The sequence below is a fragment of the Abramis brama genome, assembly GCF_963993115.1.
Source record: "Abramis brama genome assembly, chromosome: 20".
Lineage (NCBI taxonomy): Eukaryota > Metazoa > Chordata > Actinopteri > Cypriniformes > Leuciscidae > Abramis > Abramis brama.
Window position 1 is genome coordinate 14,020,438 of NC_139982.1, and position 17,087 is coordinate 14,037,524.

Here is a 17,087-nt window from a genome sequence, read left to right on the forward strand (position 1 = left end):
CTAGTCCTCTTAATAGATCAGCAAATTCATCTAGGAAGATGTTGTTAATTTGAGGGGGGCGATAGACAGTAAAACATAAAACTGGACTGTACCTCGAAGCTAGAATAAACATCAGCTGGGATGATGCGTGTAATGTACTTGTAATGTACTACAGACATTGTAAAAAGTGCAATCATGAGGGACAAGTTCAGAAAAGGGACTAGAGTCTCCCTCTTTAACCTAGGTTTCAGTAATAAATATGATATCCAAGATCTCTGCAGTGAAGAAATCATGCAGAATGAAAGTCTTATTGACCAGAGAACGAACATTAATTAATGCCATCCTGATCAGCAAAGGCTTGCTAGGCAAATGGCAAGCTTGATTAACAAATAGAGAACTCCATGGTTCACTCCTCCACCGCGAATCTGGGGAGAAACGGGATGCACAGGCTCGTCCAGAAAGCCGGGGACAATCGGTCGAATCCACTGATGAGGCAGTTCCAACGAGCGCCTTGCCACATGGTGGCCAGAAACAGACTCAAACACCGGTGAAGAGAAATCCAGACCGGGCTTTACCCTGAAGGCAACACCTGCCTGCTTCCCTCGTCTCTTGTTGCACCTCCTCAGAGGAACGTTGAAAGGCCGTCAACACAGAAAGTCAGGAATGTTTGAGAAGAACGGCGGTGGGCAGGTATGGGATCCACTCCATACGGCATCAGTCGAAAAAGAGACTAAGTTTCCAATTTCAAGCAGGGCTTGACGGCCATAGGTTAATGAGGTAGAACTAGTATATTAAAAATATACTTTTGGTGTTTGTGACGTCTAGACACAAACACCAGCGCCATTTTGCTCATAAGCTGCCTGGTAACCATTACACCGCATGACAGTTTTTAGAATCATTAAATATAAACATACCTTGAAATCGGTGTGAGAAACCAACATGAATACATTTCTAAGAACTTGATGCATGTTAAACTAGATTTTCCCTTGTTGTTATTGTGGTCACTCTTATATGGCGTTGAGCATCTCGAGTCCTATTGCTGTAGCCGACAGCTTATTGTATTAATACTCATTCAGTCATTAAAAAGCTTTCTTTTTTTTCCCAGGAGACCAGTTTCTTATTTAATTCCTGTTTGCTGACTGAAAGCCTGGTATTTTTTTGGCATCTGTCCTAGGATGCATTGGATTTTTTTGTTTTTTTGGTCTTTAAACATCCTATTGAAATGCATGAGTCAGATTTTGATGGTTTGGCAGACCAATGAGACAGCTTGTTCCCGCCTCTAAAACGAAGCACCATTGTAACGTTGGTCTAATTGCCCTGGTATACGCTAGAACTGCATCTGAAAGGAAGTGGACAAAAGTTCACAGTGGGTCATTTTGGCTAGCTAAGATGAAAGCCGCTTCCATTTTTAATGAGGATTAACCCAAAAGGTCCCTTTTACTCACAACTTGGAGGCTGGCAGTGTCTTATGCATGTCCTCTCTCACGCAGAAGTCCCCTGAGCTGTTGGAGGCCCCAACTCCATGTGACCCTCTCCCCCATATTGGGTCGTGCGGCCCCCTGCACATCATACACAACGCGAGTTAAATGAGTTCAGTGCCATAATAGGGGCCTTTCATCTTGGCCTCACAGTCCCATACTTGTTTGGAGGTCAATGTGTCAATTCGTGTAATGGAGGTCCTCCATGATCCTGTATGTGAAAAGTGTGTTAAATTCCGTGTGTGAAAAACAAATACTGACACTTGTTTTGCAACAGTGATATGATGAATAACACATTGAATTATGTGTCAGACGTGACTACGGGTAATAAATCGTATTTAATTACTCATAAGTTTGGATCTTCTCTGATCTTCCATATGAGTGCAATATCTTTCCTCTTGAGTAAGAGATGACAATTATTCATTTAAAAGAGAAGGTGGGTGGAAATGTATTTATTGAAAATAACGTGACATTCAGACATTTATTAGCATTGCTTCCTAAGGCAAACATCACTTTTATTGCTCATAATTTGAGTTATATGTTTGAACCTCAAATATTCAACTTCAACATGTAACTGTAACATGTAATAGTCCTATATATATTCAACTTCGACATGGAAATTGACAATTTTCTGCTAAACCATTAAGATCCTTATCCCATTCTTAACCTTAATCTAACCTATACTACGATGTTAAATCAAAAACTAACCCTTATCCTCACTTTGGCAATGTTCAAAAGGAAAGTGTTCATCCAGAAAATCGGGTCAGACCGACCCCCAAACCAAATCCCAGCGCACACACACTCTCTCTGGATTGAGGGATGGACTTCAAGTGTACAGAAGGGAAGGGGGAGTTTGTTTATGGAGGGAAAGACTTGAAATGCAAATGTTCACCACAACAGTGCCACAAGACATCAGGACACAAACTCCGCCTGACCAGTTGAGACTTGTTTACATCAATTTTCTACTGCCGCTTATCTAACAAGTAATAAGATTACCTAGCCCGATTTCACATTAGCGTTATATTGTTCTCTATTATGTTAATTTACTTTGGCACAGTATCCATCCTTCCATCCATTCTTTCATCCATCCATCCATCAAGCCAGCCAGCTGAAAAATCCACCATTATTGGCTTGTTTCCACCGAGTGGTACGGTACGGTACAGTACAGCAATTATTTGTTTCCACTGTCAAAAGTTGTGAATGGTACCAAAATGCCGTACCGTACCACTTTTTCAGTCCCTAAAGGGTGGGGCTAGACTCATTGCAGAACGTTGATTGGTTGACAGAGAATCGTCACTTACGCGTGCTACAAGTCACAACATAAGGAGCGCCATTTTTATATACAGTTGAAATATAATACTACTGTTATTGTGTCACGAAATGTAGTTTTAAGAGTTTTTCAGGCGAGAATGTAGTTGTTTAAAGCTCAAATCTGTGGTTTATTTATAAAGATTTATGAAAATTTTATCCAGGTTATCTATTCCAGGCGGTCATCCATTGTTGTTTACTATGTCGCTTTCTTCTTCGCGCGAAAATGACGTTGATCGTTTCTTTTCGGCATAGGCCACACCACGCCTATCAAGTATGGTACTGTTGGCGGTGGAAACGCAAGCCGGGTTTACCGCCCCAAATTGTACTGTACCGTACCGTACCGCTCGGTGGAAACGAGCCAAAACTGTCAAGAATTACATGTTGGTCCAAGCTGGGTTATGCTGGCTGGAGCTGGTATATTCCTGGTCTAGCTGGTGGTCCTGCTGTTCTCAGGCAAAACTGAGCTGGTTTATCTAGTCCACCAGCACTTCTGCTTCCTTCTCATGCTGGGGACAAGCAAACCAGCAACCAGGATCCCATGCTGGTATCAGCATGCAAAACAAACCTTATTCTGGTATGTTTTGACCCTATACCAACGAAGCTACTGAAAGAGATGCTTCAGGATCATAGATCCTCTTCTTAATATCATTAATTCATCTTGGTCACTAGGATATGTACCGAAAACGTTTAAGCTGGCTATTATTAAACCTCTTATTAAAAAACGCAACTTGATCCTTGAGAATTAGTCAATTACAGGCCAATCTCAAATCTACCTTTTTTGTCAAAGATACTAGAAAAAGCAGTATCCTCACAACTATGTTCCTTTTTAGAAAGAAATGGTATCTGCGAGGATTTCCAGTCAGGATTTAGACCGTACCATAGTACTGAGACTGCTCTCATTAGAGTCACAAATGATTTGCTCTTATCATCCGATCGTGGTTATATCTCTCTATTAGTGTTACTTGATCTTAGTGCTGCATTTGATACCATTGACCACAACATTCTTTTAAATAGACTAGAAAATTATGTTGGCATTAGTGGAATTGCATTAGCATGGTTTAATCATACTTATCTGACCGTTATCAGTTTATAGCAGTAAATGAAGAGATGTCTTATCGATCACAAGTTCAGTATGGAGTACCACAAGGCTCAGTACTTGGACCGTTGCTGTTCACTCTGTACATGCAACCCTTGGGAGATATCATTAGGAAGCATGGGATTAGTTTTCACAGTTATGCCGATGATACTCAGCTCTATATCTCTTCGCGCCCCGACGAAACTTGCCAATTCAAGAAATTAAAGGAATGCATAGCTGATATAAAAATTTGGAGGACTAGTGATTTCCTATTACTTAATTCTGAAAAAAACAGAGTTTCTAATGATCCATATTAGCCAGGTTCTATCAACACTGCATTGGCTCCCTATTAAACATCGTATACATTAGGGCTGAACGATTAATCGCAACAAAACCGCACGCGATTTGCGATTATTTTATGCACAGCTTGTCAGTGGAGTGCGGCTGATTGGTAGTAAATACTGCCCCATTTGAACGCCAGAGGGCGCTCTCATGCAGACACGATAAATATGCCCCGCCGCAGAAGTACAATAATGCGCATCATTCCAGGAAATCGCTGAATAAACAGAAGATTGAAACGCTTTGATTAAACATGACTTATAAATACACGACTGCCTTATTCTGTGTAAGAAGGCACATCATCTCACAGAAGGAGGAGCTCAGCTGTCGTTATAAAGTGAGTTTGGAGTAAATGCATGTTATTAAATGTTGTCTGTTGTTGGACGAGGTTCATAAATGCTTCTCATGTTTTGGAAAGATGTTTGACGCGTGTTGTTTTTTCAAATGCACGTTATAAGTGACTCAAACTCACAGTGCTTTCAGATAGAGCAGTGTTTACAGAGCCGTACATCAATGACAAACTGCGCATAAAAAATAATCGCAGCCTTTGCGATTTTAAAATCGCGATAAGCCATCTGCGATTACATGGAAAGTGTGATTAATCGTTCAGCCCTAGTATACATTTTAAAATATTGCTGATTACTTACAAAGTACTAAATGGTTTAGCTCCGCAGTACTTGAGCGAGCGTTTAACGCATTATAGTCCTTTACGTCTATTGAAATCTCAAAACTCTGACCAGTTGATAATACCTAGAATATCAAAATCGACTGCTGGCGGAAGATCCTTTTCCTATTTAGCACCTAAACTCTGGAACAGTCTTCCTAACATTGTCCGGGAAGCAGACACACTCTGTCAGTTTAAATCTAGACTGAAAACACATCTCTTTAACCTGGCATACACATAGAAAATTATACATTCCTATTATTCAAATCAGTTAAATGATTATTAGGCTGCATAAAATAGGTCAGCCGGAACCGGGAACACTTCCTATAACACCTGATATACCCTTTACATCATAAGAAGAATGGCATCTATGCTAATGATAGTCTTTTTGCTTATTCCGAGGTTTACTGTAATCAGCTGGATCCAGGCCATATCCAGTTCAGATGGTGGACCTGTGCCTAGACACGACCAGAACGCATGATGTAGTCAGCAGGATCCAGGCTATATCCAGACCAGATGGAGGACCTGCGCCTTGACACGACCACAACGCATTCCTGAAGTGTCAGCAGAGATTGTGTCAACTAGACTCTCCCCTGTGAAGGCCTCATCGACATGACAGCCATCGGCACTGATCCTAAACAAACTCGTCTCCATACCGGCGTGACTCCGATCTTCAACCAGATGGAACTGGATAATATTCTGATTGTTCCAAACCAGTCTGACTTCTGACCTGTAATGCTGCCTGAATCATAATCATACACTGTTCGTTCGTTGGCCAGAGGAGAACTGGCCCCGACTGAGCCTGGGTTCTCCCAAGGTTTTTTCCTCCATTCTGCCACCTGATGGAGTTTTGGTTCCTTGCCACTGTCACCTTTTTCCACCTTTGTTGCCATTGGCTTGGCTTGCTTAGTTGGGGACATTAAATTTAACATTTAATTTAATATTCAACAAATATTGATCTGCCTGCAGTGACACTATTATACAAGAACTGAATTGAGCTGGACGATGACATCACGGTTTACTCCAGAGCGGCTATATTAATTTAGTTCATATATATATATATATATGAACTAAATTAATAACTTTTTTAAAACAAAAATGAAACATCACTGAACTTAAGCTGGACTGTGACGCTATTTTCTTCTGCATTATTTTCCTGTTATCTCTGTAAAGCTGCTTTGAAACAATCTGTGTGTTGTCTTTATGTGATGATAAGTTGGATATGTGCTGGCTCCTTTAAGAGCAGTGACTTGATGACATCATCAATGTTAGACCAGCTTCAGTCTGCCGCATGGAAGATAACTGTCCTTTAGTGTGCTTTCATCCTGAGCAATCTGTTACATTTCTTGTCTTTCGGGAGTTATCGTTGGTATGTACATTTATGTTAAGAAATGATTCAACTATGTTTGATTGTATTTTATGTTTAGAGTAAAATTTCATTCTGATCCTTATACATATGTGTACTGTGCATTTACCATGCGTTAACTATCAGGCACACACATGTTATCTATGCTGCTATGTTTACTTATTGTTAATCACTCATTTTGATATAATTGGAAGTGAGCTAGTATACAGTTTGAGATGTCAGTTTATTTCACATCCATGTATGCAGTCCTATTCACTGTTATTTCATATGTGCCATTGTATACTAGCAATTTGTGTTAAATTCCTTAGTCTGTATACTTAAATTCATACGTTTATTGTATCATATTTTCCTTTCAGTTTTACCCTACTTCCAGTCATCCATTAAACGAAGTGAACTGTCAACATCCTCTAAACACTCAAAGGCCTCGAGTGTTAGCCCTGCTGTTGCTATAGCCCTTGCTGAAGCTGAAGAAGCCAAAGCTAAAGTTAAATATGCAGAGAAAGAAATGCAGATAAATATGCAAAGGGCACGTTTGGATGCAGAGAGGGCATGTTTAGAAGCACAATTAGCAGTGTTGGATGTTGAACGGGAAGCCGCAGTGGCCAAAGCCGAAGCTCTATCAACAGCTTTAAGTAGCGACAAAGCATCAAGTTCTAAATCTGGCAGTCAACACAGATCTGATTCTCATGCCAGCATTAAAAGAACTAAAGAGTATGTACAAGATCAAGCAAAACTGCAAGCTAACGCACAGCTTCATCCCTCTGTCGTTGAAGAAGATTTGTGGCCGCCCCCACCTCCACCGGCCGAACTGTTCCAAGAGAGTATGTCACAACTGCCGCTATATGAGATTGGAGCTCTTGATAGAGGCAAAGACTTTAAACATTACGAATTCTCAAATAATATTGTTGACCCTGAAACGCATATCCCAGGTGAACAATCAGAGGATGCTCTCAGACAAGCCCCCTACCCAGCTGGATATGAATCAAAGCCATCACAGAGAGTAAAGCTTTCTCCCTCCATCAGTAACAGACAGAATCCTTACTTCACTTGTGTAAGACCACCTGACGACCTCAGCCACTTACCAACGCATGCTTACCAGCACTCCAACATGCAACCAGCAGAAACAGCCATAAATATTCACAGCTATCTGCAGGTCAAACCATGTGCTCCAACTCCACATCTTCATGTTCCACTTGGCAACAGCACTCCTAGGGCAAACAGTGGTGAGAATCAAGATGTATCTAACCTCATCAGATTCATGGCGAGACTAGAAATTGTTTCTACAGGTCTTTTACAGTTCGACGACTGCGCTGAGAATTACAGGGCATGGAAAGCATCGTTCTTCACTGCTACTAAGGATCTCAATCTCACAGCTAAGGAGGAGATGGACCTCTTGGTCAAGTGGTTAGGAGCAGAGTCTAGAGAACAAGCAAAACGCATCAGGGCCGTGCATGTGGAGCAGAGGTGGGAGTAAGTCACACATGTGCAAGTCACAAGTAAGTCTCAAGTCTTAACCTTCGAGTCTCAAGCAAGTCCAAGTCAATTTTGTGAAAAGTCAAGTCACTGCTTTATGTCAAGCAAGTCAAGTCAAGTCGTAGCTTGGGTCACAAGTCACTGGCAAGTCATACAAACGTTTGATTATTTCACTGAATTTATATATTAAAATAAGTTAAAACTACAGAAGTTGTGGACTATGGTTTTATTTGCAACATTTTTTTTTAAATATGCATTTCCAGTGGTTACTACAATAAAAATCTAAAAAATAAATAAAATTTCAAACTACATAGCCTAAAATGTAAATGTAACTGAAATTAGGCCAACAGTAAAGCATGAAAAAATAAATATGCCTCAAACATTGCAGAAGACCATTAAAAGGTATTAAACAATTCAAGTGTAATGGTTCCTATGCCACCAAATAGCATTCTTCAAACTGGCATCCCCTTTATATAAGTTATATATTTTTAATTATGAAGTTAAAACCGCCAATAGGTGGCGCCAAATCACCGTCTTAATGTACGAGTCATAGCATTCATTCAACTGATTTGTTCAAAATGGCAGATTCGTTCTGGAACTAAGCAACTAGGTCACTTAATCACAAATACGCATAACTATTTCTGTGGCTTAAAGTCATTACCGTCTGGGGCAGCTGCTATTGATCTCCTCAAGAGGACCCAAACAGCCTTGGCATGTTCCAATTTGAAGCTGCATAAAATTGCTTCTAACAGCAAGGAGGTCATGGACACGTTTCCTTTAGATGATCGGGCCAGTAATCTAAGAGACATGGACCTCAGCAAGGTTGCAGTGCCTGTACAGCGTACCCTTGGAGTTAGTTAGAATCTCATAATCAACACATTCACGTTTCAGTTGTCAAGTGACACGAAACCATTTACACGACGTGGAGTTCTTTCTACTGTGAATGGTTTATACGACCCCTTTGGGTTTGCAGCTCCAGTCGTCATCCGGGGTAAAGCTCTGATAAGAGAACTCACAAACGAGTCACACGACTGGGATGCACCTCTGCCTCTCGAAAGGTTGGGACCTTGGCAGCAATGGAAGGACTCCCTTCAAGAGCTTCGACATCTCCAGGTCTCTAGGCATTATACCAAAGACTCCCTTTCAGAAGCTTCTCAAAGAGAGCTTTGCATCTTTGCCGATGCCTCTGTTTTAGCTATAGCCGCTGTAGCTTATCTCAGAAGTTTGAGTCCTGATGGAAGCTACAAGACAAGCTTCGTCTTGGGGAAAGCCAAATTAGCCCCCCGTCCAGAGCTGACCATCCCACGCCTAGAGCTCTGTAGTGCGGTGTTGGCCGTGCAGATGGCTGATCTTATAATGTCTGAGATAGATATTGAGTTTGACAGTGTTAACTTCTTTTCAGACAGCAAAGTTGTCCTTGGTTACATCTATAATGAGAAACGCAGATTCCACGTTTTTGTGAATAACCGAGTTCTAAGAATAAGAAGCAGCACACGCCCACAGCAATGGCATTATGTGCCAAGCGACCAGAATCCGGCAGACCATGCCACAAGATCCATACCTGCATCCTGTCTGAAAGATACAACATGGCTTACCGGTCCTCCATTCTTGTCCTGCCCGAACCAGACAGACCTCACTTCAGGCTCGTTTGACCTTGTTGATCCTACGGCAGATGTCGAAGTCCGTCCTGAGGTAGCAACATTCATTTCTATAATGAAGCACAGTCAGCTGGGCTCAGAACGTTTCAAACGTTTCTCCAACTGGAAGATACTTCTCCGGGGCATTGCATGTCTAATACATATCGTACGGACTTACAAAAGAGAGCCGGACAAAGATGCAGGTAATTGTGAAGGATGGCATCACTGTTCTAACCCATATAGTGTGAGTGAATTGAGTCAGGCCAAAAATGCCATCATTCGCACTGTGCAACAAGAAGCTTTCGCCGAGGAGTTTCGATGTGTTGAGAGTAACAGGAACATCTCGAAGAACAGTCCTCTCTTTACTCTGAATCCACTCATAGATGAGAATGGAGTTATGAGAGTTGGGGGTCGTGTGTCTCAAGCGAACATTGGATTCGATGAGAGAAATCCCATCATTATTCCACGACGACATCACATTGCAACCTTGATAGTTAGACATTATCACGAGCAATCTCAACATCAAGGGAGACATTTCACTGAAGGCGCCATTCGTATGGCAGGCTTTTGGATTGTGGGAGCGAAGAGATGCATATGTTCCCTTATCTTCGCATGTGTGATTTGTTGAAGGTTGCGTGGACGAAGTGAAGTACAGAGGATGGCCAATCTACCCATAGAAAGGGTCAACACTGAGCCTCCCTTTACATACGTAGGGACTGATGTATTTGGTCCTTGGTCCATTTCTGCTCGTCGTACTAGAGGTGGACTTGTAAACGACAAGAGATGGGCAGTGTTGTTCACCTGTTTGACCATCAGAGCTGTCCATATTGAGGTAATAGAGACTATGGAAACATCTTGTTTCATAAATGCCTTGAGACGCTTCATTGCCATTCGTGGTCCAGTGAAGCAGATACGCTCGGATCGGGGAACGAATTTTGTAGGAGTGTGCAGAGAACTGAACATCCCCTCCAACTTGGATGAAGGTAAAGTGAAGAGGTTTCTTGCAGAACAAGGTTGTTCTTTGATCTTCAACCCTCCACACGCTTCCCACATGGGTGGAGTGTGGGAACGGATGATTGGAATAACTCGGAAGATCTTGGACTCAATGATGCTTCAGCTTGGACCATCCAGAATCACTCATGAGGTTCTCACAACTTTCATGGCAGAGGTGACGGCTATAATAAATTCCAGACCATTGGTGCCAGTCTCTATGGACCCCGAGGATACTTACTCCTTCAACCTTGCTCACTCACAAGTATGGTCCTTGTCCTATTCCACCTGGTGATTTTGATTGCGCCGACCTCTACAGAAAACAGTGGAAACAGGTCCAAAGTCTAGCATCTACCTTTTGGGACAGGTGGCAAAAGCAATATCTCTCCACACTACAACCAAGAAAGAAGTGGCAATCAAAAAGGCAAGACGTCACAGAGGGCAGTATAGTTCTCATGAAAGATAATCAGTCCAAACGTAACCGGTGGCCACTGGGTCTTATCACTAAAGTGTTCCCAAGCAAAGATGAAAGAGTGTGAAAGGTGGAGATCAAGGTTGTGGACAAGGAAGGGTCAAAATTGTTCATCAGACCTATAGCTGAAATAGTGATGCTCATTGCCTCAGGCTAATTCAGAGACTGATTTATTTCTTCCATTGTTATTTATACTGTAGTAGGTTTGGTATCTTGTGATACCAGACGGGGAGTGTGTTGTCTTTATGTGATGTTAAGTTGGATATGTGCTGGCTCCTTTAAGAGCAGTGACTTGATGACATCATCAATGTTAGACCAGCTTCAGTCTGCCGCATGGAAGATAACTGTCCTTTAGTGTGCTTTCATCCTGAGCAATCTGTTACATTTCTTGTCTTTCGGGAGTTATCGTTGGTATGTACATTTATGTTAAGAAATGATTCAACTATGTTTGATTGTATTTTATGTTTAGAGTAAAATTTCATTCTGATCCTTATACATATGTGTACTGTGCATTTACCAAGCGTTAACTATCAGGCACACACATGTTATCTATGCTGCTATGTTTACTTATTGTTAATCACTCATTTTGATATAATTGGAAGTGAGCTAGTATACAGTTTGAGATGTCAGTTTATTTCACATCCATGTATGCAGTCCTATCCACTGTTATTTCATATGTGCCATTGTATACTAGCAATTTGTGTTAAATTCCTTAGTCTGTATACTTAAATTCATACGTTTATTGTATCATATTTTCCTTTCAGTTTTACCCTACTTCCAGTCATGCATTAAACGAAGTGAACTGGGTATCTGCTTTAGTGTGGTGATTGGCAGAGGAGTTATCTGTCTGTCAACATATGCAAGGTGCATTGGGGTGGCAGAACAATCTGTATTGTAAAAAGCGCTATATAAATAAATGTGACTTGACTTGACTTCTGGTGACCAGCAATGCTGGATTTTTCAGCAGGGTATCTAGCAAAGTTCCTTTCAAGTAGTTTTTCCACAAGCCAAGATAAATACTGATATATAATGTAGATGGTGCACTGTGTCAAATACAAAACACCATCATAGAACACACATACACTAAAATAATGCAGTAAACATTAATTTAACAACAAAGGATGTGATATAATACCCTAATGTACATAATGGTTATATGGTCCCTTCATTGCTCCGCCCCAAAAATCCATGACCATGCATTTTGCGTGTCTCTTTATCATAGCTTAAGTAGAGCAAAATGATGCTTCACGAAAAAATGAAGCGAAGATGGCAAACGAATGACAGGGAAGAACAAAAAATTTACATACAGTACAGTACTTAAGAGTACTGTTGATTGGCTACAGTGTTGTGCTGTTCGTTCCAATCCACATTCAACAGCAATTCTCAGAAATCAGAAAGCACCTTTAAAATAAAATAAAATAATAAAATGTAAGACTTCTGGGAATGTCAATTGACGGATTTCACTGTAAATGAATAGATTATTTTTTATTTTTGGCCCAAGTATTCAAACTAATTAAAGCCTTCATAACCTTCAGAGAACTTCAGAGTTTCAGTTTGCCTTGACTAATTGTAATTTTCTCATTAAAACATGCAAATTGGCTTGAGGTGCAGTCACATTTACTGTTGTTTGTCAATTTTTTTGCAGATGAAATCCAGTCTTTCAATAGGAATCCACGTGATTGAGAATTTCACCTGAGGGCAAATGATTTCCCCAGATTTCGCATCAGGTTCAAGTTGGTCAGGCGAATTTGCTTCGTTGACTAATAGAAAACTGCTTGGTTTGAAAGAGACTTCTGAGTGAGTTTAGCTTTATACACTGCTACGCTATTGACAATAGTCAATGGACATTTTTCACCCATGAAATTTCGCTGAAACTTTCCTAATCTGACCACACCTTTAAGGAGATGAAAACTGTGCAACATAGCCATTGAGATTTTGATGAAAACATAAGCTGATTTATGATGATCCAAGTGCTTTAAATACTGCCCCCAAACACTTTTAAATCTCCTCAAGGCGAGTTGAGGCTAGTCTTGGTACATGTCATCAAAAGCATGACCAGAGTCTACATGCAGCGTTTTGGCTCAGTACCCCCTACTGGTCAGGAGATATGAAAAATGGTAACTTTTTCTTATAACTTTTTAAAATCATAAACCTGGTCTCTTTTGATTCAGTGCAGCATACTGAGTCAAGTGATATCCAATTTTCCCATATTGGCCATTATGGGCGTCGGCCATTTTGAATATTGTCACTAATTGCTGAATTTCATTAACGCATTAGCTTATCATTACGAAACTCAGTATGTGTCATCAGGAATAAGCCCTTAATGTACTCAAAAAGTGTCAGAACAGCGCCACCTTCTGGTCATAATTTATAATGAAAAAAAAATGTGAATAGATTTTGATTAATTTAGTCTATTCTAATGAAACTGATATTTATAGATTCCTTGAGTCATACCGAGAACAGTGATACCAATTATGCCATATTTGATCAAACTTGCTGTCTGCCATGTTGCATTTTTTTGAAAACCTACTTTTTCAAACTCCTCCTAGACCGCTGGTCCAATTTCCCCAAAAATTGGCTCAGATCATCTCCAGACCATGGTGACAAAAAGTTATCAAAAGCTTTTTGATAGACCACAATGTTCTTGAATAAAGCATCAACGAATGTATTGGCATGATGCCAAGCTGATTCTGAGGCTGTAACTCTGCAACACTCTGGCATATCGACACCAAACTTTTTATGTGTCATTGTCACCTCACAGTGCCACCTATTGGTTAATCATATTACAGTGATTGTATTTGTGATTTTTCAGCCATTTTGAGTAAAATAATCTAAAAACTTCTTTAAAGGAACACTCTGACTTTTTGGGACTTTAGCTTATTCACAGTATCCCCCAGAGTTAGATAAGTCCATACATACCTTTTTCATTTCTGTGCGTTCTGTAAGTGTTATTTGACGCACCCACCGCTATTGTCGCAGCTCTTTACAATACAGCGAACACCCATGATTGTAAACTATAAATTTACTATCTAGTAATTGCTGACTCTATTACTCCAACTCTGAGCGAACTCTCTGCTCCTCACCACAGGGCGTCTCGTGTGCTGCGCTAATCACTCCGCCCAAGTAGCCACTCCGCCCAAGTATCTGTGCTCCTACGCCTAGTGAGAATATAGTTTCCAGTATTTATACGATTAAAAATGGTCTCTGTCTCATATAGCCTTGTTATTTGTACACGCTGTGACTATACAGATCACAACATGTAAATAGGAAAATGTTTGCATTATTTTGTCACTTATTGGGATTAGTATGCTACCTTATCCATTTACATCCAGTCTTTGTGCTAAGCTAGGCTAGCGGTGGGTGCGTCAAATAACACTTACAGAACGCACAGAAATGAAAAAGGTATGTATGGACTTATCTAACTCTGGGGGATACTGTGAATAAGCTAAAGTCCCAAAAAGTCGGAGTGTTCCTTTCTTTAATTACTTATTGTTGCAGTTTTTCAAGTTGTTGCAGCCATGCTTGCTGCTTGCAGCTATATTTCTAATTGTATTGCATTAGAAGTAAAATATCAAAGCAATATCATTGCAAACAAATGCTGTCTTAGCAACCACATGTGTTGTAAACCACATTTATTATGGACATGGTTAACGTGTCAAGCGTGTCTCAAGTGTCCAGTACTTTTTGGGGTCACTGTTTGGACCCTGTAAACTATGTCTAGCCTGTACATGTTTCATTGAGATAATAATGCAACAATGATTTCAGAAATAGTATTTGTTTTGTGTTTTCTGAGAAGCAAAGAACATGGCAGAAGTGTTTAATTGGACTAACACTGAATGTACTAGTCAGGAACACTAGTCTAATTTCCAATAAAACTATGAATAAATCCTTTGAGTAATGGGAAGAGCTCCCCATTTCCCACAAGGACAAATAGCTTTTGTTTCTCTCATGCATGCTCAGAGGCAAAAGGCCTTTATTGGAAAATCTTTGTGGTGTTTTTCTGAAAGATCAGTAGGACTCATTAAAGAAGTCATTATAAAAGTAGAAAAAAAGCATATGACACATTACAGTGCAGACAGATGACCTATTTATGGGGTGACTTGTAGTACATCTATAAAACATATAATAGACTTTTCATGGATTACAACTCACAATTGCTAAATCCATGAAAGTGAAGGAAAATATGAACTAATCGTGCTCCAATCTGACATCAGTAGGGAACTGGATGACTGTGAAAAGTTGATAGACTCAATGTGATATTTTTATGCATTTTCTAGATAACTACAGTTGTTCAAAGCAGATACACAGAATTTAATTGACCAGACTTCCATAGCCACACAGGTGCTTCATTTGTCTGGAGCAACACTAGTAAGTCTAGTTTGCTTACTTAGGCTAAATCATATGAACTGAAGGAGAAACCAGCAGGGGATAACTTTGAGAAGGTTGTTCGTTTACTCTGGCCTGCATTAGGAATTTTTGTTGCTAGGCAAAGTTAAACTAAACAAAGGACAAAATTCCAATGTTTGTGATTCACTTTTCTAGTATTTATTGGTGATCCCCAATATATTTACTTCTCTTGAACAAGTGATTATACACTCAACACTGATTGGTTTAATATTTTGAATTTTGAGTTTTGCTGGTATCATAAAAAGTGCTAACTTTGTTAACGATTTCATGAAGACTAGCATAATTACATCTGACAGTTATAAGACTAATAATATTATATTGTAGAACTCCTTATACATTTCTCAAAAATATTTGCTGACCGAGATTTAAGTTTTTCACTGTAAGGGTGTTTTTGACACCTGGTCACTATATGTGTTTTTTTTTTTTTTTTTTTTTTTTTTTGATTGGATAGCTATCGGATCGTCAAAAGACCAGGTGTAAATCATTTTGAAGTTGGATATTTTCAGCGAATCTGTAGATTCAGTTCACAAAACCAGTTTATTATTATATATCAAATTATTCACTCACAAATGACTGAGGCTGATCCGAAATTGCCTATTTCCCTATGTAGTAGGCGAGAAACAAATATGTGAAATAGTAGTATGTCCGAATTCATAGTATTCATTTAACAATATGGATTGTTTCAAAGCAGCTTTACAGTGATAATTGGAAATTAACGTAACAGATTGTTTAGGCTTTACAACAGCTCTAGGATAAAGTTATTGTCCAGCTAAAGTTACTGATTGACTGTTTCACTTCCGTTGCGAAGATCATTAGTTATTAACTTAGGGGCCTTCATCAGATCTGGATACGGCCTGGATCCGGTGGACTGCGGTAAACCTCGGATAAACAGAGAGACTAATATTAGCGTAGATGCCATCCTTCTTACGATGTAACAAATACATCAGGATTTATGGGAAGTGTTCTCGGTTCCGGCTGACCTAATCTATGCAGCCTAACATTGAATTATAGAAGTATATGATGTGTTATGTGTATGCTAGGCCAAAGAGATGTGTTTTTAGTCTAGATTTGTACTGACAGAGTGTGTCTGCTTCCCGGACAATGTTAGGAAGATTGTTGCAAAGTTTTGGTGCTAAATAGGAAAAGGATCTACCGCCAGCAGTCGATTTTGATATTCTAGTTATTATCAACTGGCTGGAATTTTGATAATAGACATGAAGGACTATAATGCGTTAAGAGCTCGCTCAAGTACTGCGGAGCTAAACCATTTAGTGCTTTGTAAGTAATCAGCAATATTTTAAAATATATACATTGTTTAATAGGGAGCCAATGCAGTGTTGACAGAACCGGGCTAATATGGTCATACTTCCTGGTTCTAGTTAGAACTCGAGCTGCTGCGTTTTGGACCAGCTGATGTTTGTTTATTAAGCATGCAGGGCAACCACCCATAATAACATTACAATAATCTAGCCTTGATGTCATGAACGCATTAACTAATTGTTCTGCATTTTTCATTGAGAGCATATGACGTAATTTGTATATATTTTTAAGATGAAAAAATTCAGTTTTACAGATACTAGACACCATACCATATACCATCTTCTTCCGCTTATCCGGGGCCAAGTCGCGGGGGCAGCAGTCTAAAAATCTCTGCTTAGAGACTGCCCAGACTTCCCTCTCCCTAGACACTTCCTCTAGCTCTTCCGGGGGGACACCGAGGCATTCCCAGGCCAGCCAGGAGACATAGTCTCTCCAGCGTGTCCTAGGTCTTCCCCGGGGTCTCCTCCCAGTGGGACGCGCCCGGAACACCTTCCCGGGAAGGCGTCCAGGAGGCATCCGGAACAGATGCCCGAGCCACCTCAGCTGACCCCTCTCGATGTGGAGGAGCAGCGGCTC

The 17,087-nt window shown here is 40.3% G+C and overlaps 2 protein-coding genes across 2 annotated transcripts in view; both read left to right on the forward strand.

The window, feature by feature from the left end:
- Positions 1 to 7,808, forward strand: part of LOC311070299 (uncharacterized protein) — a 70,987-nt gene extending 63,179 nt beyond the window's left edge. Inside the window, exon 4 of the mRNA XM_084094079.1 lies at positions 5,337 to 7,808. Coding sequence (XP_083950205.1) covers positions 6,718 to 7,686 — 969 coding nt within the window. The 5' untranslated portion in view covers positions 5,337 to 6,717 and the 3' untranslated portion in view covers positions 7,687 to 7,808. The remainder of the gene's footprint in view (positions 1 to 5,336) is intronic.
- A 402-nt stretch (positions 7,809 to 8,210) lies between these two features.
- Positions 8,211 to 12,440, forward strand: LOC311071060 (uncharacterized protein). The gene is made up of 3 exons (XM_084095269.1): positions 8,211 to 11,195; positions 11,549 to 11,648; positions 12,430 to 12,440. The coding sequence occupies exon 1, from the start codon at positions 9,027 to 9,029 to the stop codon at positions 9,948 to 9,950; it is 924 nt and encodes a 307-aa protein (XP_083951395.1). The 5' UTR covers positions 8,211 to 9,026; the 3' UTR covers positions 9,951 to 11,195; positions 11,549 to 11,648; positions 12,430 to 12,440.
- Positions 12,441 to 17,087: the final 4,647 nt, after the last annotated feature.

Excerpts from the sequence above, each read along its gene's own strand:
- LOC311071060 (XM_084095269.1), top strand. The coding sequence starts at position 9,027 with ATGGCTGATCTTATAATGTCTGAGATAGATATTGAGTTTGACAGTGTT.